Consider the following 24,315-nt stretch of genomic DNA (forward strand, 5'->3'; position numbering starts at 1 on the left):
GGGCCTGATGGACCTTTGGTCTTTCCCAGTATGGCAATACTTATGTACTAACTTTGTGTTAAGAATTGGGAAAATATGTAACACTGTACCATCCAGAGGCTAGACTAAGCTTGGAAGCTCAGTCCTGGAGGGTTTCACACGCCCTGGCATGGCCTTGGGATGGGCAGGTTTAAAGGGCATTGCCAGAAACTAGGTATGATGTTATAGAATACATGTATTTGTGTGCCTAACTGCCATCGTGCTGTTAGCAGGTGTAAATGCGTGTGCCCAAAGTTAGGCACAAGAAGCATGCTGAGCTAGTATTCTGTAAAGGGCACTCTGTGGAGAGCATCCTTTTATAGAATTCTATCTTAGCGCAGATCATAGCCCCAACTTTGGGCGAAATTTTCTGAATCTGGCCCTTAGTTCCCATTGTATAAAATAGCACAAGTTGGTGGTAAAATAACGTTCATAACTACACCCCTACATGACAGGAGTTACACTTCTACTTTAGTGAAACACAGGTCGTAAGAGACTTTTTCCCAATAAATGATCAGATTTTACAGAATTTTCCTTTCCTAACTACAGTTTGCCTACTGATCAAAACAAAGATGCATTAGAAAAAGATTGTATGAATGTTTGTCTTTTTATCTCTTTTTAAGAGTAAAGTGGTGTGGTAGCCATGTTAGTCCACTGTTAAAGGTAATAAATAGAAATAAAACAGAAAAGAAAATAAGATATCTTTTTTTATTGGACTAACAATGCATCTTTTGATTAGCTTTTGAAAGTAACCCTTCTTCAGATCGGTCTCATCTTATTTTCTTTTCTGTGTTTTATTTCTATTTGTTATTCTTACTGGTGGAACAGAGCCTTAACTGTTAAGGTTATCTGCTTAATTTGAGAATTGTGTTTAGCTCCAGTATTTTACCTTTTTTTGTATCATGTATCTGCACTCATTATTTTATGGGATGTCATGAACTGCACAAGTACTGTAAAAAAAATATATATATATTGTACAAATTTTTATTTGTAGATAGCAAATAAAGATCACCATTATATAGTTCTGTGTGACATGTTTGATTTTCAGTACCTTCAGTTCTATCATCATGTTAAGAAATGTATGAACAATGTTCAGTCAGTTACAAAGTATTATATTCCAGTGTAGTATCACACCAAACTTGATGGGAAAAGGAATTCCACAATAGGTATCATTACAAGCAGTGATGATCAGCAAATCTCTTTGGCTACTAATATGGAGTAATTTTGCTTTCCCCTGGCACATACATAAGAAGGGTGATTGCAATAGAAAAGCCTCTCATTCAAGCATAATTTATTTAAAAGGTAAATAATCTCTGACATTCCATGTGACCAAGTTCATCGTACCAGAAAACAACTGAGGGAGGACCTCTGATGGGAAAACTGGCATGTAAAATGATCATTTAGAAATGTAGAAAATGAGAGAAGATAATTACTGTATGCCATATGGCAGTGGTTCCCAAACCTGGTCCTGGAGGCACCCTAATCAGTCAGGTTTTCAGGATACCCACAATTAATATTCATTAGAAAGATTTACATGTATTACCTCCACAGCATGCAAATTTCTCTCCTGAATATTCATTGTGGATATCCTGAATTGACTGGCTGAGGTGCCTCCAGGACCAGGTCTGGGAACCGCTGCCATATGGGCTATCAAATCCATACCAACTACTAAGCTCTACAATCCCTTCCTCCCTCTTAAAGATCCTCTGTGCTTGTCCCATATTTTCTTGAATTCAGATCTAGTCCTCTTTTCAAACACCTCCACTGGGAGGCCATTCCATGCATCCACCACCCTTTCTATTAAAAAAAAAAAATTATGTCCTTAGATTGCTCTTAAGACTACACCCTTTAAAATTCATCCTATGCCCTCTCATTCCAGAGTTTCCTTTTAATTGAGACTTGCTTCCTATGCATTTTAGGCCATGGAGATATTTAAATATCTTTCCATATCATCAAGCTTGATCAATCCATAGACTGGTGGGTTGTGTCCATCTACCAGCAGGTGGAGATAGAGAGCAAACTTTTGCCTCCCTATATGTGGTCATGTGCTGCCGGAAACTCCAGTATGTTCTCTATCTCAGCAGGTGGTGGTCACACACAGCAGCAGCTCTGGCTAGGTCTCCAAGCCTAATCCTTAGGTTTTGTTGAGGCCTGGGGTTGAGGGCTCTTTTGAGCAAGTGCAAACCTGGTGGTGCCAGGTCCCTCCTTTTCTCCCCCCTCCCGCTGGCTCCGTTTAAAAAAAAAAAAAAAAAAAAATTTTAAACGTCCTTAAAGGCGTTTATTTCGACGTTTATTTAAACGTTCATTGCAGCTACTCACTGGGACACCAGTTCGTTACAGCTCGGAGCGGCAAGCAGGTAATTTTACCTTTTTATAGCGGGCAGGGGGTTCCCCGATTCTTCTCCTCGTGGCATATGGCGTTGGAGGGCGAGGGCGCAAAGGGCGCTCCCCGGATCGCTTGAGCGCTTCTAGAGGGGATGCGGGGGTCTTACAGCCTGATTCGCCCTTGTTGGGTGACAGTTTCGTGACCGATGAATGTCCCGGTCCTTCCTCCGGCGTGGCGGTTTCTCCCGCCATAAATGCCCATCCCCCGCTCCTCGTCTCCGCCATCTTGGCCGGCCACGCGGCTCGGACGGCTTCTTCGTGGGCCGCCCTTGAGGTTGGAGACATTAGTGCCATGAACGCCCTTAATTTGGGCGACGGCACAAAAGCGGCTACAGTTAAGTGCCGTTCTTCCCGTGCGGCTCCTTCGCGGAGTGTCGCGCCGGACGCCATTTTGGATGCGCAGCATGTCTCTCCCCCGCTCTTGCGAGCGTCGGTTGAGGGTGCGTCTAGGGCTGTTGCCCAGGCTGCGGAAGTGCACAGTATGGGGGGTTTCTCCCCCGAGTTTGTTTTGCTGCTGCATCAGGCTTTCCTCATGCAAAACGCTGCCCCTGCTCCCTCTTCTGATAAAGAGGTTGAGGTTCCCAGAGGTAAACGCCCTCGGGTTGATTTCCAGGCCTTGGAGGACTTTGTCTCCTCCGATGTAGATGAGGGCAGCGTGTCTGAGGTCTCCCAACGGTCCTTTGCGGATTCCTTGGAGGAGACGGATCCCCGCTCGGATGGAGCGGATGACCCCTCTGCAGCGCGGCTTTTTAGCCCAGAGGATTTGCCCAACCTGTTAGTGCAGGCCATGGGCATTTTGATGATTTCCTCTCCGGAGGACGTCTCTCCCTCAGCCCCTGTTGGCTCTGCCATTATGCTGGGGACGAAGCGCCCGCCTAGAACCTTCCACGTGCATGAGCCATGCACCCCTTAATTTCGGCTCAATGGGATGTCCCGGAAGCGAGCCTTAAAGTGGCTAGGGCTATGTCCCGCCTCTATCCTTTATCTGAAAGTGAACGTGAGGCCTATCTGTGGCCTACTGTGGATTCTTTAATCACTGCGGTGACTAAGAAAACGGCTTTGCCGGTGGAAGGTGGCACGGCCCTAATGGACGCCCAAGACAGAAGATTGGAGGCGGCCTTAAGGTCGTCCTTTGAGGCAACTGCTTTAAGTTTGCAGGCCTCGGTTTGCGGTTCCTATGTGGCCAGGGCGTGCCTGACTATGGTGCAGCGGGCTTCCCCTCGGATCATTCCTTGAGGGTTGATTGGCCGGCCCTGGGATCGGGCCTAGCCTATTTGGCAGACTTGCTGTATGATGTCTTGAGAGCCTCAGCTAAAGGCATGGCTCAGACAGTCTCTGCGCGGCGGTGGCTTTGGGCTGAAACATTGGTCTGCTGACCACGCCCCTAAATCCCGCCTGGCTAGATTGCCTTTTAAAGGCAAGCTGCTCGTTGGGGTCGAGCTGGACAAAATCGTGACCGATCTCGGCACGTCTAAGGGCAAGAAGTTACCAGAGGTCAGGGCTCGGGCTAGTACCCGTCCCGGTCCCTCCAGAGGATGGTTGCAGGAAGCCCGTCGGTACCGCCCGGCCAGGCTGGGCTCCTCTGCCCCCTCTTCCTTCAAGAGGAATTTCTCCCCCAAGCAGCATTCCTTTCGCAGAGACCGCCGTCCCGGAGGTGCTCCCTCCGGTCCTCCCCCAGGGTCTCGTACCCAGTGACGGGGCCTTGGTCCACGCCCCAGTGCAGATTGGAGGATGGCTGTCCTCGTTTCTGGGTGAGCGGACCACAGTAACTTCACACGCTTGGGTGCTGGAAGTCATCAGAGACGGCTACAAGCTAGAGTTCTGCCGACCCTTAAGAGACGGGTTTGTACTCTCTCCCTGCAAGTCTCCGGTCGAAGCTGTGGCAGTGCAGCAGACCTTGGACAACCTGATCCGCCTGGGTGCGGTCGTTCCGGTGCCAAAAAATCAGATTGGCAAGGGACGTTACTCCATTTACTTTGTGGTACCAAAGAAAGGAGGTTCTGTCCGGCCTATCCTCGACCTCAAAGGGGTCAATCGGGCCTTGAAAGTGCGGCACTTTCGCATGGAGACTCTCCGCTCTGTTATAGCGGCAGTGAAGGCAGGAGAGTTCTTGGCTTCCTTGGACTTCAAGGAAGCGTACCTGCATATTCCCATCTGGCCTCCTCTCCAACGCTTTCTGCGTTTTACAGTCCTGAGACGACACTTCCAGTTCAGAGCCCTCCCTTTCGGGTTGGCTACTGCTCCGCGGACCCTTTCCAAAGTAATGGGGGTCATAGCGGCCTTCCTGCTAAAGGAAGGAGTGCAAGTCCATCCTTATCTGGACGACTGGTTGATCCGAGCCCCCTCTTATGCAGAGTGCGGCAAAGCTATGGACCGGGTAGTTGCTCTTTTGAGCTCCCTGGGATGGATCATCAACTGGAAGAAGAGCCAGCTGCGCCCGACTCAATCCCTGGAGTATCTGGGAGTTCGATTCGACACCCAAGTGGGCAGAGTGTTCCTGCCAGACAATCAGTTGGTCAAGCTTCAGGCTCAGGTGGACTAGTTCCTAGTAGCCTCTCCTATTCGGGCTTGGGACTACGTGCAGCTGTTGGGCTCTATGACGGCCACGATGGAAGTAGTGCCCTGGGCCAGGGCTCATATGAGACCACTACAGCTATCTCTGCTGCTGCGCTGGACTCCGATGTTGGAGGATTATGCTGTGCGCCTTCCCTTGGACCCAGCAGTGCGCAAGGCGCTGAGCTGGTGGACGCAGACAGACAAGTTGTCTGCAGGAATGCCTCTGGTGACCCCGGAGTGGATTGTCGTCACGACAGACGCCTCTTTGATGGGCTGGGGAGCCCACTGCTTGGGAAGGACAGCGCAGGGGCTCTGGTCTCCTGCAGAGGCAAGTGGTCTATCAACCTCCTGGAACTCAGAGCCATTCGGTTGGTGTTATTGGAGTTCATCCCGGTACTGGTGTTGAAGCCTGTATGGGTCCTGTCGGACAATGCCACGGCTGTGGCCTATATCAACCGCCAGGGAGGTACCAAGAGCGCCCCTCTAGCCAAGGAGGCTATGAGTCTTTGCCAGTGGGCGAAAGCGAACCTGGAGCAGCTTTCAGCGGCCCACATTGCCGGAGTCATGAATGTCAAGGCGGACTTTCTCAGTCGCCATACCTTGGAGCCCGGAGAGTGGCAACTATCTGCTCAGGCGTTCTTGGACATCACGAAGCGCTGGGGCCAGCCGAGCCTAGATCTGATGGCGTCATCGACCAATTGCCAAGTGCCGCGCTTTTTCAGCAGAGGACGGGACCCTCGATCCCTGGGAGTAGATGCTCTTCTCCAACGGTGGCCGACACAAGAGCTCCTCTATGTGTTCCCGCCCTGGCCCATGTTGGGCAGGGTGCTAGACCGGGTGGCAAAGCATCCCGGCAGGGTAATCCTGGTGGGTCCGGATTGGCCCAGACGTCCCTGGTATGCGGACTTGATCAGGCTCTCAGTCGACGATCCTCTGCGGCTGTCAGTGGAGCAGGGCCTGTTACATCAGGGTCCCGTGGTGATGGAGGATCCCTCTCCCTTTGGTCTTACGGCCTGGCTATTGAGCGGCAGCGTCTGAGGAAGAAGGGCTTCTCAGACAAGGTTATCGCCACTATGTTGAGAGCGAGGAAGCGCTCTACTTCTACGGCTCACTTTCTCCCTTCACTGCTCCAATTCTTCAGTGTTGGCGTTCCTGCAAGAAGGTCTGGAGAAAGGCCTGTCGCTCAGTTCCCTTTAAGTCCAGATAGCGGCTCTGGCTTGCTTCAGGGGCCGCCTGAAGGGTGCTTCCCTGGCTTCGCAGCCAGATGTGGTGCGCTTTCTCAAGGGAGTTAATCACCTGCGCCCTCCTCTGCACTCAGTGGTGCCTGCGTGGATTCTCAACCTGGTGCTAAGAGCATTGCAGAAGCCGCCTTTTGAACCCTTGGCAAGGGCATCTCTGAAAGACCTGACGTTGAAAGCAGTCTTTTTGGTGGCTATCACTTCAGCCAGAAGAGTTTCCGAGCTCCAGGCGCTCTCTTGTCGAGAGCCTTTTCTGCAGTTCACTGAGGCAGGAGTGACTATTCGCACAGTTCCTTCCTTCCTGCCCAAGATTGTTTCTCGCTTCCATGTGAATCAGCAGCTCTGTCTCCCTTCCTTTCGTAGGGAGGACTACCCAGAGGAGTACTCTGCTCTTAAATATCTGGATGTGAGATGAGTCATCATCAGATACTTGGAAGTGACCAATGATTTCCGGAAATCGGATCATCTGTTTGTCCTGTTTGCAGGTCCTCGTAAGGGTCTGCAGGCTGCTAAGCCTACAGTGGCAAGATGGGTCAAGGACGCCATGGCAGCGGCTTATGTGGCCGCGGGGAAGGTGCCGCCTATCCAACTGAAGGCTCACTCCACAAGAGCTCAGGCGGCCTCGATGGCAGAGGCCGGATCCGTCTCCTTGGAAGAGATATGCAAGGCGGCAACTTGGGCTTCAGCTCATGCATTCTCCAAGCATTACCGTTTGACGGTGGCTGCACGGGCGGAGGCCCGGTTTGGAGCTTCAGTGTTGAGGTCAGGGATTTCAATGTCCCGCCCTGGGTGAGTACTGCTTCGGTACATCCCACCAGTCTATGGATTGATCAGCTTGATGATATGGAAGGTAAAATTATGTATAATCATACCTGATAATTTTCTTTCCATTAATCATAGCTGATCAATCCATAGCCCCTCCCAGATATCTGTACTGTTTTTATTCTGGTTGCATTTCAGGTTCAAGTTTAGTCTTCAGTTACTTCAGAAAGACTTCGTGTTCAAGTTTTTTCACTTGGATTCTTCAAGAGTTGAGACGAGTTTGTGTTACAGTGAGCTGCTGCATTCCTCTCCCCCCCGTTTTACGGGGCTGGATTGAGACATAAATTCTGCCGGCACTCCCTCCCGCTTCGTGCGGCTGTAGGGCAGCTTTGTACCCCTCCCGCTTCGGCGGTGTTAGGGTCAGTCAGCTCCTCCCGCGGTTGCGGTTGCAGGATAAGCCAGATCCCCCCGCATCGGCGGGTGTGGTGTCCCTCCCCCGCTCCGCGGGGATGAGCTGGACGGATTCCCCTCCCCCACTTGTGTGGGGATGAGCTGGGTTAATTCCCCTCCCCCGTTTCGGCGGTGGTGAGCTGGGCAGAGTGTCCCTTCGTGGGTGTAATTCTCTTATGTGCTGAGTCCTGCGGATGGAGCTTTGATATCGACATACTGAGGAGTTTCCGGCAGCACATGACCACATATAGGGAGGCAAAAGTTTGCTCTCTATCTCCACCTGCTGGTAGATGGACACAACCCACCAGTCTATGGATTGATCAGCTATGATTAATGGAAAGAAAATTATCAGGTATGATTATACATAATTTTACCTTCATATCATCTCTTGCCTGGCATTCTTCCAAAATATACATATTGAAGTCTATAAGTCTGTCCCCATACATAGTAACTTAGTAGATGACAGCAGATAAAGACTATCCAGTCTGCCCAACAAGATAAACTCATAGTATAAGATATATATTCTTGATCTTGATTTGTCCTTGCCATTTTCAAGGCACAGACTGTAGAAGTCTGCCTGGCACTGGCCTTAATCAGCTACTGAAGCTCAATCTGTCCAGCTAAGATCAGGACAGGCTGTAGCAGTCTGCCCAGCACTGGCTTCACTCCCCAATTACTGGTGTTGCCATCTAATTACCGCTAAGCTTGTTTGGTTCCATGCCTTCTATACAGGATTTCTTTGTGTTTATCCCATACATTTTTGAATTCCATTACCATTTTCATCTCCACCACCTCCCACAGGAGGGCATTCCACGCATCTACCACCGTCTTTCTGACATTCCTGAGTCGGCTGCCCATGCAACCTCAGTTCATGGCCTCCACCTTCCTGTCTCTGAAAAAGGTTTGTTTGTAAATTAATACCTTTCACCTCTGTCTCTCCTTTCCTACAGGGTATACATGTTCAGGTCCTCAAGTATCTCATACGTCTTGTGATGCATACCATTTTGGTCGCTTTTCTCTAAACCGCTTCAGGTCTTGTCTTTTAGCAAGACACAGCCTCCAAAACAATACTCCAAGTGGGGCCTCACTGATGACTTGTACAGGGGCCTCAACACCTTTCTTCTGTTTGTTATACCCCTCTCTGTGCAACCTAGCATCCTTCTGGCTGTGGTCACAGCCTTGTTGCATTGTTTTGTCACCTTGAGATCCTCAGACACCATCCTCCTGAGCTGTGCTTTTCAATCTCTCTCCTATCTGGTGCATCTCCTTTGGGATTTCTGCACCCCAAATGCATCACTCTGTACTTCTTGGCATTAAATACACTCAAAATAAACCCTTACACAATTCTTTTTACTCAGACTTAAATATTTTTGGTGCTCAGAGTGAATAGTGCAAAATTAGTGAGGAACACTGAAAGTCAATGCTTTCTAAAATGATCAATGCCACTCTTTGCCAAGTGTCATTGCACCAGACCCTCCCTGCCTAGTCTCTGCACTGATCAAAATATGCTAACGCTATATATAGTTCTTCATGAAAAAAGTAAGCCATTCATCAAAACAACACTTAACTGTATGGCAGTGTTTGTCATGAAGGGTCCTGCTGACAATATCCTTAAATAGCGAGTGTCCCATTCAGTGGAGCGCTAATTGCATGTGAAAACTACTACAATAATTTCCTATCCTTATAGTGTCCAATCCTTGCCTTCCGTTTCCAACATGGAACCATGTTTCGCTTCAGAGTCTTCAGGAGAACAGAACTACAAACAAAACAATCTACTGCTGAGGAAACTTTAAAAGTAATACATCAAAAATGTTTGAATTGGTAATATGCAATGGTTTTATCAGCTAACCTTAGAAAGGATTCAACCTGCTCCATTCCTCTCAATCTCACAGAATGCCAGCTCATGCCCACTATGATCCTATAAAACTCCACTTAATTGGATGAATGCTTCCAGCGGTGATTGGTTACTTAGTTCATGTTATTAGCCACACAATATCTTTATTCAGACCTCTTGGAACTACTGTATCCCAAGAATAAATTAGACTTTGCTCCTTCCTGATCAGGTGTACAGAAACTACCGCCCCCTCAGTAGCTTGACTTGACTACGAACCACAGCTCTTCTTCCAAATGATGATGACACTCCCAATGGTCTATCAATGGGGCTTCATGTTTATGCATGTGGAAGTTGCTCAAATGCTCCACTATGCGCTGTCTAACTTTACATTTAGTTTAGCCAATATACCATTTGTTGCAAGGGCAACAGATACCACCTGGGAGGATTACAATCAGAATTGCAATGCAATCTAAATGATTTTCCTGTAGCTGGATTGATAACCTCCTGTGTAACAATTGCATACTTACAATAAACACAGCTGTGACACTTATCATGCCCCCTGATTTCTTTTGTACTCATGGGTCAAGATCCCAATACTGAAAATTTCTCCTCCCAAATTATGGGCTCTAGTAAATGCAAAAAGTCTGGCTGTCCATAAATCCCTGATGTAAACTTAAGAGGTCAATGTTTCCATATAATGTGTTTAATCATTCCTGCCAGATGTGAATGTGGCAGTACACATACTTTCAGTATCTTTAACATCAGAGCAATTGAATAGCCACTGTTGGTGTACATTTGTTGCCCTTTTCTTAGGGGACTTGATAACTCTAGCAGCGTATCCCCTACTTTTAAATCTAGTATATAATTCCTCTGAATGAAATCTGAAAGAATAATGTGTACTACATAATTGTTTAATACACAAAAATTTCCCTTTTGGAAAGCATTCTTTCAACCACTTAGGGTGAAAACTAGTATAGTGTAAGTGTTCCTATCTGTCATTTTGTGAAAAACAAGTCTCACATCTATAATTCTGATAGACAATATGAATATCCAAAAAATCTAAACTATGCCCTCCAATGTGAGACTCAAAACAAATATTGGACTCACAAATATTCAAAATGAGTCAAGAGTAACAGTGTCCCCTGTCCAAATTAAAATTACATTGTCAATACAACACTTCCAAAGCAGGATGTGGGACATATAACTTGACTGCTACAAAAAAAATCGCTTTTCAAAATCTGCCATATAAAGACACTGTATGGTTGGGCCATAGCTATATCTTTTACCTGCAAAAAAAGATAGGAATTTTCAAATGGGAAAATTTTTTTCTTTACCACCAAATGAGGCATTTGATTCAACAAATGTCTTTTCCATTGAAATATCCAGATTTTGAATGTGATCATCTAATAATTCCAGTGTCTTCTGTTGTGGCACATTGATGTATAGAGCTAAAGGAATAGATGGATAATCCTCAAACAACAATCCATTCAAAATCTGTTTTAAATGTGAGGAATCCCTTATATAAGAGGAGATCTGAAATAATCTAGATTGGAGGTGAAAATCCAGAAATTGAGATAAAGATTCCAGCAAAGAGTTCTTTCCTGATAGTATAGGTCTCCATGGAGGTGCTTCTAAAGATTTATGCATCTTGGGAATGAAATAAATGTAAGGAGTCATTGGATACTGCCTGTATAAATACTGAAATTCACATGTAGATATTGTACCTTTTTGGTTCACTGTCAGCAACATTTGCTTAACAACCTGAATACATGAGGTGGGATCCTGAACCAATTGCTGATAAAACTCAGTATAATTAAGTTGCCTTATTGCTTCTGTTCTATATTTATCACTACGTGGACTACCACTCCCCCTCCCTTATCAGCTCTCATGCTCACAATACAGCCATCATTTTGTAACTCCCGAACTGCTAATTGCTGTACTTTAGTCAAATAGGTTCATATTTCAAATGTTCTTCCATTGAAGAAAGGTCTCTTAATACTAGATGCTCAGAACATCTCCATTATGGCATCTGATGGACCAGGTGGGAACCCAATGTGTTTCAAAAAAAGATTCAATATCATTCTCATTAACATTCTGATCTTGACCAAACAATATTCTAAACCTCAGTTTCCTGAAAAATGTATACAAATATTATCTGTTAATGAAGACATCATATCTCACCATGGGCACAAATGATAAATCCAATTGGGACAGAATAAATGCTTGAACCAACCCTATAAAATATTTATCTAAGAGCAGAGAACAAAGCTGGTGGAGTTAAAAACAAATAAAAAACCAAATCTACACAATATGATTGACCTGAGTTTCAAAAGACAACGTTGTATCCAATATAATGCCCAAAACTTTAGATAGTCGCTCAGCCTTCAGTGATCAACTATCAGACAATATTAAGTCAACTGGAGAAATTTAGTTTTATCCCTATTAGTTTGAAATCATGTGACACTAATTCTTTTGTAAATAGTAACTCAAGATAAAGGCTGTTGTTACCAAATCATCAACAGGGATCAAAATAAACATATAATCAGTGTATGAGTAAAGTTTCACATCATCAGAAAGAAACCCAGATGCAAAGGAAGTCATATACAAGTTAAATAGTATGGGTGAAAAGGTGGGGAGGGGACCTGTGACTCCCCACATGATGGGATCCAACTTTGTGACAACACATTTTTCATTTTAACTGCAGTCTGTTGAGCAAGAATTCCATAAACCAGAATATCACTAGAAATGCCTAAAGAGCTAAGCTTATACAAAACAATACTATAATTGAATGTATCAAAAGCTGCTGTAATGTAAAATTGCAATAAAACTGGATGTTCTGCCTGTGGCTAAGGAATGTTTGGCATCTAAAACAAAAGCAAGAAGCATAGTCTCCATAGTCTGTATGGAAATATCGCATTGACTCCCCCCCCTCCCCAGCTTGCCAAGCCCTGCCAATGAACAGGTCCTCTGCCAGCAGCCTGACAGTGGCACTTTCTATGGGCCACCAACACCCTGGCCCACCCCATTATCATCCAAAAACCACCCCCCTTCCCATACATGCTTGATTTTTGAGCATGCATGAGGATAGGGGCTGCTGTGGTGGCGGCCCATGAAAAGTGCCACAAACTGCCAGCCTTGATCTCTCTAATAAGCCAAATTTAAAGTTGAACTAGGTACTTCATAAGGAGCATGATTGGAAGGGAGTGGAAGCGACTTTGCTGCGCTTGTCTACAGCTGTTAACTTTCAAAAGAATGGGGGTTAAAGTAATGTAGCATTGGTATCTTCCTGCCAGAATTCATCACTTTTTTTCGCTGTTTCTGTGCTTCACTAGAGAAAATGTGGTGATTCCTTTCATTTGGTTCTTTATTCTTTGCTACTGCAATGTCTGTCTTCTCTTGGGATTTCTGAAACTGTGCTAGCTTGGTTTATTTATTTTTTACAAAATCGCTCATTTAAAGTATCATGGCAGGGGGGGTCACGTGATGCTCTAAAGGGAGGAAGACGTGGTCCCGCGCTCTCCTAGGCCCTGACTCCCAATATTGCCTTATAACGCTGAAATCATACCCGAAGCGAACCTTTAAATATAGCGGGAAACCTTATGGACAGATTTCTGAGCTCACCAAAAGCATCCATGGCGAGCAGAACCGGGAAAAAAGACAAAGAAAAGCTAAAGGCGTCAAGCAGCGCGGAGGAAGGCCCGAAGGAACATGGAGGCGGTTCATTTACAGACGAACAACTACGACAGCTGGCAGAGGTAGTAAGCACAGCATTGGACCAAAAATTAGACAAACTCTACTCACAGGTATCAAATCTGGAAGCTCAAGCGGTAGATACCGTGCAGAGGCTGGGAGAGCTGGAGCACCGGATGTCGGAGGCAGAAGATACGGCGGGCCCAGTAACACAGAAGCTACAAAATATGGCGACGGTGGTAGAGAACTTGCAGGCGAAAATAGACGATCTTGAAAATCGATCGCGCCGCGGCAACCTCCGGATAGTGGGGCTCCCTGAGACGGTGGCTGACAAGGTATTATCCACAGTATTAGAGAAGTGGCTGGCAGAGGAATTTGCCCTGTCGGATCACGCAGGGAAACTGTGTTTGGAGCGGGCCCACCGTGTCGGCAGGAAGCAGGAGGGGAAAATGGCCCCGCGAACAGTGATAATAAAAATACATAACTATGTACACAAAGACGAAATACTGCGAGGAGCCCGTCTCAAACGGAATGAACTGAGATATGATGGGCACCAAATACGAATCTTTCAGGACTATTCGATGGCCTTACAGGAGAAGCGCCGGCGTTTCACACCACTCTGCCAACAATTACATGAAGCACAAGTGCCTTTTATGCTGATATACCCGGCCATATTAAAAGTGAAAACAGAAGGAAGATGGAAGCCGTATGATAATTTTAAAGAAGCACAACAACGTGTGCAGGAACTAATACATGTGAGTAAGACCGGCTCGCCAGAAGAGAATGACTGAAAGTGTCAAGGAAGACCAGGTTCATGAGGTACACACACCAAGGGCATGATAAGACTACATAGGACATATAGGCAATGAATCCCATTGAAGTAAATCCAATTACATAAGGGGGAACCAGGGACGGGAGACGCGGGAAACCCCACCAGCCCATAAGATACCATGGGTAAAGGACATGGGGGATCAAGAGGAAGGGGGGGGAAAGGGTTAAATAGCAGGGGGGGAGGGGGGAGAGAAGAGGGAGGGACATCCAGGGGACATAAAACACATAGAATGTGGTTGGCAATCAAGACACAGTGGCATTCGATAAGGGCCCGGGGGATGAAGCAGCGGAGGATGGGAAGATGGCAGGGGACAGACCTACTATGGATCCCTGGGGGGAGGCTGGGCCCTCTAGGGACAAGGGAAATGATTAGGCTGGGTTTGTATAATGGGATAGAAGGTAATGAGTAAGAGGCAGAATGGCGTCACGCGTGTGATCTCGTGGAATGTATGTGGGATAACATCCCCAGTAAAACGGGCAAAAATTCTTAATGCACTTAAACGACATCGGGTGGGTATAGCTTGTATCCAGGAGACCCGCCTGTCCCTGGGAGAACTTCAGAAGTTAAAAAGACACTGGGTAGGAGAAGTTTTTGGTTCTCCAGCGGCGGGTAGGCGGGGCGGGGTAGCAATCCTAATTCACAAAAATGCTATGGTGCAGGCTAAATTATTATTCGTAGATGATGAGGGGCGATATGTAGGGGTCCGTTTAAATCTGCAGGGGCAGTCATACTTATTAGTAGCAGTTTATGCCCCTCAAACGGGCGGGAAAAAATTTTTTGCAGGCCTTTTTGCACAGTGCCAGAGGCATGGGAATGATCCCATAATAGTGGCCGGGGACATGAACCAGGTGCTAGACCCTTCAATAGATAGATCGGGAAGTAGGCGGGATGGAGGGACTTCTGGGTCGGGGGTGCTCGAGACTTTTTGTGATGGACTGGGTTTGGTGGACCCTTGGAGATTGTTGCATGAAGAACGTGATTACACGCACACCTCGAGGGCCCACGGAACCCAGTCTAGGATTGACTACATACTGGTGACGTCTGGAGTGTTTAACCAAATTGCAGGTGCAGAGGTGGGCCCGGACGAACTCTCGGATCATGCCATAATTTGGATAGAAATTGAGCCCCGACCGTATTATCGTAGTATGGGAAGTTGGAGATTTCCGACATACCTGCACTCCTCCCCAGAGTTCATGGAATTTTTGGCCAAAAAATGGGAAGAGTTTCTGCAGAATAACGAACAACACCTTAGTTCCCCAGCCTTATTTTGGTCCACTGCTAAGGCAGTGATGCGTGGAGAAGTAATTGCGTATGTCTCCAGAAGGAATAGAATGATCGCACGTAGGATAGTAGAATTAGAAGGGAAGGTTAGAGTAGCTAGGAGGAAGCATGCAGAGACCGGCACCAGAAATACCTTAGACTCTCTGATTGCAGCAAGGGTAGAGCTGAATAGCTTACTACAGGACAGATATCATAAGTCAACAATCACACATAGATATAATCTCCGTCGCTATGGAGACAGACCGGGTGGAATGTTGGCGCGTTTAATAAAGGGCGTCCGCAGGCCACAGGTTATTACACAGATACGGACATCTTCAGGCACACTTACGTCGAGCCCGGAGCGGATAGCAGACACTTTCCATAAGCATTTCACTCGTCTTTATGCAGCAGAGGAAATAGGAATTGGAACTCGAGATAAAATAAGAGAGTACCTACAGCGGTCGGACATGCCCCAATTAACAGTGGAGCAAATGCACACCTTGGACTCCCCCTTAGGGGCCAAGGAGGTGCTGAAGGCGATACAGACATTAAAACTGCATTCGGCTCCGGGCCCTGATGGGTTTTCGGGAGAATTCTATAAGTCCCTGAAAATGCAGGTAGTGGGACCCCTTATGAGCTTTTATGAGTCAGTGATGAAAGACGGGATGTTCCCCAGATATGCTAATGAAGCCCTGATTAGTTTAATACCGAAACCGGGGCGAAACCCAGAAGATCCAGCAGCATATAGGCCCATATCCTTAATAAACGTTGACATCAAGATCTTGACTCGTGTTATGGCAGAGCGCCTGGCCCAGGTAATACCCTCTTTAATTAAAGGGGATCAGGTTGGCTTTGTACGAGGCCGCCACTCCGTTATTAATGTAAGGAAACTTATAGCGGCAGTAACAGAAGCGCCGGCAAGGGCACCTAAGGGCTTAGTGATAAGTTTGGATGCAGAACGTGCCTTTGATAGGGTGGCATGGCCTTTTTTACAAGGAACACTGCGATGGATTGGAGTGCAGGGCTGGTTTGCGGGAGTGCTGGGAGCGCTTTATTCAGATCCGAGAGCTCGACTGATAGTGAATGGGGTAAGAACGGAAGAATTTTTGATAAGGAGAGGGACACGACAGGGATGCCCCCTGTCCCCATTACTTTTTCTGCTGGCGTTAGAACCTCTCCTATGTAATATACGACAAAACCCAGGGATTAAGGGCGTGAGGGCGTGAGAAGAGGTACTTAAACTTCTAGCTTATGCAGATGATTTACTGCTGATGATAGATGATCCGCAGAACTCAGTACAGAACCTGTTGAAGGAAGTACAACACTACGGGGATCTGTCAGGATTCTGCTTAAATCTGACAAAATCTATGGCAATGGGGATGACAGGAGAAGCCCAGCAGGACTGGGTGGGGCCCTTCCCTTTCCGTTGGGCAGAGGAGAGATTGAAGTATTTGGGGATAGAGGTGCCGGTCAAATTATCCACACTCTATAAGATAAATATAAGACCCCTGTTGGTGGAGACCAAACGCCTGCTGGGAATGTGGGGCGCTTGTCCGCTTTCCTTGTCGGGGCGCATAGCTCTCTTCAACATGCTCATAGTTCCTAAATGGTTATATAAATTTCAAGTGTTGCCACTGCACCTGAGAGGAAGGGAAGAAAGAGAACTGAAGGCCATGTTAAGGAAGTTCCTATGGAACAATAGACGACCCCGGTTACCACTAGAAGTCTTATATAAGCCTAAAACTCATGGGGGAATGGGTTTACTGAATGTAAGATACCTTACCATTTCTTGCACTATGCGACATGTAAGGGACTGGTTGGTGGGCAGTCAACACTTTACAAACACACAGTTAGAGGCTTCCTTGACACCTGAATTACACTTGAGCTGTCTGCTGCACACCACCAAAAAGATGGCGGGGGTCAAAGCCCCCATGAACTGGTTTGTGCGTTCAGCCAGAGCAATGTGGAGATGGCTGTGCAAAAGACATGATTTCTCCGCAGCAGCAACACCCTTTGTCTCCCTGAGGCTGAATCCAGACTTCCCGGTGGGGACAATGGATAAAGTTTTTGCGCGTTGGAGACAGCAAGGAATTCTCTATTTGTACCAGTTGATAGATGAGGAAGGGCAGCTTAAACCCATGGAAGAATTGAAGAGAGAATATGGCATCTTGGACACAGATTTTTTTGCGCACGCACAAGTAAAACATTACGCTCACGCCTTGGGAGCGTTTAACTTAAGCGAGGATGTACAAGATGTTCTCTCAACAGCATTAACGCTGGGATCACAAAATATAGTGCCCCTAAGCTTCCATCATCGAAACCTTCAAGATACCACGCCAGACATAGACTATTACAACCTAGCGGCAAACTGGTCGCGGGATCTGGGGACTGTGTTAACGGTAGAAGACCTTCAGAGCTTCTTAAGGGCAATTCTAAAGAGATCCGTCTTTACACGACAATGGGAACAACAGTACAAGTTTGCCCTGAGAATCTACATAGCGCCGATTAGAGCGCAGAAAGCAGGCTTTGGCACTGGTACATGTCTCAAATGCGGAGAGCCAAGGGCGACGCTGGGCCACATGTTTTGGGAGTGCCCAGACATCCAGAAATTTTGGATACAAATAATAACAGAGTCGGGGCAGTACTGGAAACGGAAACTGTTAGTGGGGCCCTTGCTCTTATTCGATATATTCCAGGCGGGACAATCCATGCCATCGGGAATGGCGGGTTTTCTACAAAGAGTAACACTGGTCGGGAAACAAGTGATTCTCCTCAAATGGCGAGAAGAACAGTCACCCACCAGAGAATTGTGGAAGACGAAGATGACTGAACTAATGCACCAGGTGCTCTGTGGGGCAGTTTCAGTGGTCAACAGAGTAAAAGGCCCCGATGTGTTTACACGGGTCTGGAAGAAATATTGGAACACTCTACACCCTGCTAGCAGACGCCATATTCTCCAGAGGTTGGCAAACAAGCGGGGGACGAAAGAAGCACCCGAAGCAGAATGACGGAGACGAGATGATGCCAACCACATTCATATTCATATTTGAAGGAACTGGGAAGGGAGGGAGGGAGGGATTGCTCCCAGGGCAAATACATTTTAATATGAAAGGTAGAGAGCTATAAGATCCAGAGCTCTCTGTGATTCAGTTTATCTGTTGAAACGTGAATGTATATATTACACTGACACTCATTGGTTTCATTGATGGATGTGCTGCATAACAGTGGTACAATAAATGATGTAAGAGATGGGAGGGGGGGGGGTGGGGGGGTGGAGAAGGGGAAATGGGGATAAATGATGATGAGATAATTGGTGTCTTTGTTATTTGTACCATGGCTTGTGGAACTGTCAAATTATGATGTGAACGGTGGTTACATGTTCTGTTATTTCATCAATAAAAATATTGAAATATAAAGTATCATGGCAATCTCTTTATTAATTCTGAGATCCCTCACAACTCCATTTTATCCCCTTAGTACCTTTGGTTCAAGAACATAGTAACATAGTAGATGACGGCAGATAAAGACCTGTACGGTCCATCCAGTCTGCCCAAAAATATAAACTCATTACATATGCTATAATGTGCTCATCTTATGTATTCCTGATCTTGATGTATCCTTGCCATTTTTAGGCCATAAACTATAGAAGTTTGCCTGGCGCTTTCCTTGTTCTAAAATTTCTGTTGTCAAAGCCCCTGAAAAACTCCACCCAGACCATCCAAATCAATCGATCCTCAATCAGGGCACAGACTGTACTGGCTTTCCTACCTAATCTCCGTTAAGTTTCTTTGGATCCTTTCCTTCTAAACAGGATTCCTTTGTGTTTGTCATACTATTGCCACCTTTACAATCTTGCTTCGGTGCTGTTTCGACTTGGCTTCATGACCATAGACTTGTATTAAATCAGTCTAAGACTACTGCTTGTTGGCTCATGGGCCATGGTTCCATCCCATCATTCACCCCTACTTTGTTTGGTTTACCAGTTCCAACAGTTACATTGTCCAAATACTTAGGCATTATTATAGATTCACATAACTTTTATTCAACATATTTCATCAGTATTAAAATCAGGCTTTTTCTTTTTGCGTCAGATCCAAGCTATGAGAAGTTGTTCATCTTTTGAAGCTCTACATACATGAAGCCTTGCTCTTGTGGCATCTTGAATTGATTATTGTAATGATTTTGCAGGGATCACTCAACCAAATCTAAAACATTTGCAATAGTTACAGAACACAGCTGCATAGTGACTTTCCCACCTGGGGAGATGATATGTTTCTCCATTGTTTCAGCGCCTACACTGGCAACCAATACCTTTAGAATTAAGTTTAAAATTCTAGTATTGACTCATAAAGCATTTCACACTGGTCTTACTACTTACTACTAAACATTTCTAGAGCGCTACTAGGGTTACGCAGTGCTGTACAGTTTAACAAAGAAGGCCAGTCCCTGCTCAAAGGAGCTTACAATCTAAAGGACGAAATGTCAAGTTGGGGCAGTCTAGATTTTCTGACTAGAGGTAAAGTGGTTAGGTGCCGAAGGCAACATTGAAGACGTGGGCTTTGAGTAAGGATTTGAAGATGGGCAGGGTGGGGGCCTGGCGTATGGGCTCAGGGAGTTTATTCCAAGCATGGGCTGAGGCGAGGCAGAAAGGGCGGAGCCTGGAGTTGGCAGTGGTGGAGAAGGGTACTGAAAGGAGGGATTTGTCTTGAGAGCGGAGGTTACAGGTAGGAACGTAAGGGGAGATGAGGGTAGAGAGGTAAGGAGGGGCTGCAGATCGAGTGCATTTGTAGGTTAGTAGGAGAAGCTTGAACTGTATGCAGTACCTGATTGGAAGCCAGTGAAGTGACTTGAGGAGAGGGGTGATATGAGTATATCAGTCCAGGCGGAAGATAAGACGTGCAGCAGAGTTCTGAACAGACTGAAGGGGGGATAGATGGCTAAGTGGGAGGCCAGTGAGGAGTAGGTTGCATTAGTCAAGGCGAGAGGTAATGAGAAAGTGGATGAGAGTTCGGGTGGTGTGCTCAGAGAGGAAAGGGCAAATTTTGCTAATATTATAGAGGAAGGAGCGACAGGTCTTGGCTATCTGCTGGATATGCGCAGAGAAGGTTATTTAGTTTCACATATCATATCTTATGTCCCACTGTGTCTTTTTTTTACGATCTATTAATGACCATAGGTTGGTCCTTCCCAATTGGGAAAGTACAATACAGCTTTTTTTTTTCTTCATAGCCCCCCCCCCCCTTTTTTTTTTTTAAACAATCTCCCTTTAACTCTCATTCTGAACATAATTTGACGCTTTTTAAGATAGCTCTGAAAATGCCTTTTTTTTTTTTTTTTTTTCCAACCTTGCTTTTGCAAATTTGCTGGGACCCAGGTAGGAGCCAGACCTGACATTGTGGTGGTGTCCAATTATCATCCTAATCAGACTGCTATTATTTTATTTATGATTCTTGGAAGGAGTGTCTTTTCTATAATTTACAAGAGTTCTTTTCCTTTATATTACATATTTGTATTTTGTGTAAACTGCCTAGACTTGTACTACAAATTAGGTGGTATATAAATTACATAATAAACAAGCATTGGTGGACTTGTTGTGGAGGAGCTTCTCTCTAGGACAGTGATGGGCAACCTTTTGAGCTTGGTGTGTCAAAATTCGCCAAAAAAACCGAGCATAACTCAGGTGGTGTGTCACTTCGAGAAAAAAAAAACCATAATTTCGCGATATTTATAGTTTAAATAACAAAAATGTATAATTGTAATATATAACTGTATTTAATAAATCAAAAACTAATTATTTAACTTACCTGGCGCTGTTTTCCCTCTTTCATAACGAATTGCTACAAACAAGTAGTGAAAGGAGCATTATAAAAGCAATGAAAAGTGATTTCTTAGCTGGACCGGTATTTTTAGGAACTTCCCAAACAAGTGTGGCGTAGGAGCAGCAGTCAGTGTCCAAGCATAGCTGAGCTAAGGCTGCAACAGGATCAGAGAGAGGAAGAAAGCGGCTGCTGATCCAACTTTATTTGTCTGAAGAGAGCAGCAGCTGCCTGGGTTACTGGCACTCAGCACTCAGGTTCAACATTTAATCACAATTGCCTCAAGACTCAGGCAGTTTTTTCACCTGGCTGAGCTACAACTGCAGTGAGCTGTGATTGGTTGTAGGGAGCCTGTCTGGCGCCTAAAAGGGCACTCCTAATTGGATGATTCTGACGAAGAGGACTGCTGGTTACCAAGGCTCTGAGGTGGGGCGGAGCAGGGGGGTTCCGACTCAGAGGGGGGTTCTGAAGCTGCGATAAGACCACCAATGCCCCTGTTGCCCCTGCCTAAGACCGGCCCTGGCAGTAAGAGCAAGTAGGCTGGGTTCTATTTGCTGCCGGCTTTCAACCCGTGTGTCATCCAAAAAGGCTACGCATGTCATAGGTTCGCCATCATGGCTCTAGGATATCTGTAAGAAGAACAGTGAATGCTAAGCCTCTTGTTTATTGTCTGCCTTTTCCTCCACAAATGCATTCTTTGCATATGGCCCTTTCTTCCCCCCCCCCCCCCCCCCCCTAATATGAGCTTCCAGATTTGGGCTCTCTCACTGTTTATGTTTGTGCGTCAGCATTCCCTGTTCCATAATTTGGTCACTGCAAGAAAAAGGAGAGTCTGGTAGTTCTTGTGAAGAATAAACCGTATCCCTAAAAGAGCTCTCTCTCTGTTAGTGCTTCAAGGGTAAGGTTCAGGTAAAGTCAGGGTTAGTGCAGCCTCAGATATCTCATTGCAGAGTTTTCCCCATTGTTCAAAATGGCAGGGAGTCATCTCCATTTTCAATCCGAGAATGAATAATGAACATGTAGTTTAAAAAACCCCAACAAGAAGCCAGTGAATGTATGGACTTTTCCTCCACCATTTTTCAACATTTCTCCTTAGCCCTGCTTCATAAATTTCCCTTTTGGAAAAACAAACAAACAAAAAAAAGCCACTAAAAGGGGGAATGAGGGCTCTCGAGGACCAGCCTTCTTTACGTCAGCCAGCTAGCAATGGCAGCTTTATTTAGGCAGCTTTATTTAACATTTTCATAACCGTGGACAACACTTTTTTTTTTCTGTGGAAGGAATATACATTGGTTAACAATTTAGTGGCACACAGGGAATATACAAAAACCAAGAGTTGACACCCAGGAATTGAATGTTGTAAACATCTTTCTTAATTATTTGAAAACGATGTTAATAGCTCTTCTTTTTAACTTGGCAACTGATGGCTTTGCAAAGAACAGTAGTGTTAGATTGCCTTAAATATTAAACAATAGAAAAGAAAGGTCTGGCCAATGAGATGGACCATGCTAGAATTTACCATCATAAGACAGACACACCCCAATTTAGTTCTGAAACTGTTTCTAGTGCAACTGCACACTGCAATCTTCACAGAAGAAACAGTTTCAGTGCTGCTCCTGAACGTCCCACCACAAACGAAGGTACATTTTATACCATGGCAAGAAGGCATCTGTGTTGTTATAAAATACTTGCAGAAATCTTGGAGAAAGCATAGGTAAATGAAACCACATCCATTTACAGCACCTTGAGACCAGGTGTAAATGTACACACATATTTTATAAATAACATGTGTAAATTGTGATTGCACCTGTGCACCACCCTAGAACACAGCTATGAGTACCCACACTACTGTCATCCCATGTATTTATACTCTCAAGGTAATTTCATAAAATGGCATTTATGTGCTTATTACTGTCATATGCATGCAAAAATGCCTCTATAGGGGATGATATTTTTAAATAAACCTGCTATGAATTCCTGTGAAATTCTATAAACTACAAAGAACACAGCATTCAGGGGATTGCTGATCTGCCTTCCTCTCAGAGGGAACAGAGATCCTAGTCCTTCAAACCTCAGCTTATCCTGGTCACTCTGTCTCAGCTTGAGCCATCACAGTTGCTGTGGAAACCAGACATGAGGTTGTAAAATAGAGGGATTAGGACTTACAAGGAGGAAAAACTGCAGCAATTCCCTAAAGCCTAAGACCCCTAGAAGGAGAAAGGTGGTACAGTCTGAAAAATATAAAGTATTACACTGGAATCAACTCAACCTACTCTGGACCCCCTTCCTCCACGTGTTATATTAAGACACTACCTTATTCATCCAGCTCTTCCTTACTATACTCACAGCAAAAAGCCTTTTCAAAGCAGACACAGAAACATAACCAACTGGAAGATTTGGGGAGGTTGAAAAGACCAACAACAAGAACAAATTCAAGCAAAATATCCTTTTCCCCCCACCCCCAGCTGCAGCCAATAACAGGCTACATTTGTGAAACAGATCTCATCTGCAGTCCAGCATGGGGAAATGTTCAGCTGCTGACATTTATATGGACAACGAAAAGCAAGCCACTTTATAAATAGAACAGATGCACAATGTATTACATTTACAATAACAGACTGCCTGTGTCCTGGGTGGAGACAGACAGGGCTATTCGAAAAGCAGATCTTCATCCCGGTCTTCTGCCAGGAGATTTGCAGGCTCAGATGATCCGGTTGTCATCCGTGCCGCCCGCTCCACTTCTGCTTTCTCTTTCAAGATTTTCTTCTTCTCTTGAATCTTTTTTAACCTTCAAAATATAGTAGAGCTGGGTTATTTTTCCATATAGTTTTACATTTTTAATGTATTTATTTTATGTGGGTTTAGCTCATGCCTTTATCAATTGTAACGCTAGGCAAGTTCCATTCAGGTATAGCAGATATTTCCCAGTCCCCAGTGGGTTTACAATCTATATCTGTACTTGAGCCAGTGGAGGATCAAGTCCAGAATCTGCAGACTCACTCAGTCCCAGGCTTCACACATCATTCTTACTGAGCTGCCCCCCCCTTTTTTTTGTTTTAAAGAAAAATACAACAGGAAAGATACTGAGCAGCCAGACTTCACCAAAGCATGCTAGAAAGTGGGAGGTGTTCTGTGCTGACATGAAACATTGTCCTGATGGGCTACTGGGAAGTAAGTAGTTGCAGAAGTAGTCTTAGGGATGTTAGAAGCAATTGTCATATACAAAAGCGGTTAAATCCTCACCACCTACTTGCACACAAGGAGTTAAGCACAGGTTTCCGATTTGTACTGCTTCAAGCCCATTTTGTGCATGTATTTCTCTAATAAGGCAAAAAGCAACTGCTGGATGGGAGAAATTCATGCTAAGAAGTATGTACACTCAAAAAATGAATGGCTAGCTGGAGCCAGGGCCCTGTGTCAGCTTTAACAATGTGGGCACTGTACCATGAGTCTGATCTAACCTCTGAGGAGGAA

The 24,315-nt window shown here is 45.5% G+C and overlaps 1 protein-coding gene across 1 annotated transcript in view; it reads right to left on the reverse strand.

Moving 5' to 3' along the window:
• Window positions 1-22,105: 22,105 nt before the first annotated feature.
• The window catches only part of ATP6V1D (ATPase H+ transporting V1 subunit D), a 53,388-nt gene continuing 51,178 nt past the window's right edge, over window positions 22,106-24,315 (reverse strand). Inside the window, 1 exon segment of the mRNA XM_030213950.1 lies at window positions 22,106-23,629. Coding sequence (XP_030069810.1) covers window positions 23,491-23,629 — 139 coding nt within the window. The 3' untranslated portion in view covers window positions 22,106-23,490.

The sequence above is a fragment of the Microcaecilia unicolor genome, chromosome 9, assembly GCF_901765095.1.
Source record: "Microcaecilia unicolor chromosome 9, aMicUni1.1, whole genome shotgun sequence".
Classification (NCBI taxonomy): domain Eukaryota; kingdom Metazoa; phylum Chordata; class Amphibia; order Gymnophiona; family Siphonopidae; genus Microcaecilia; species Microcaecilia unicolor.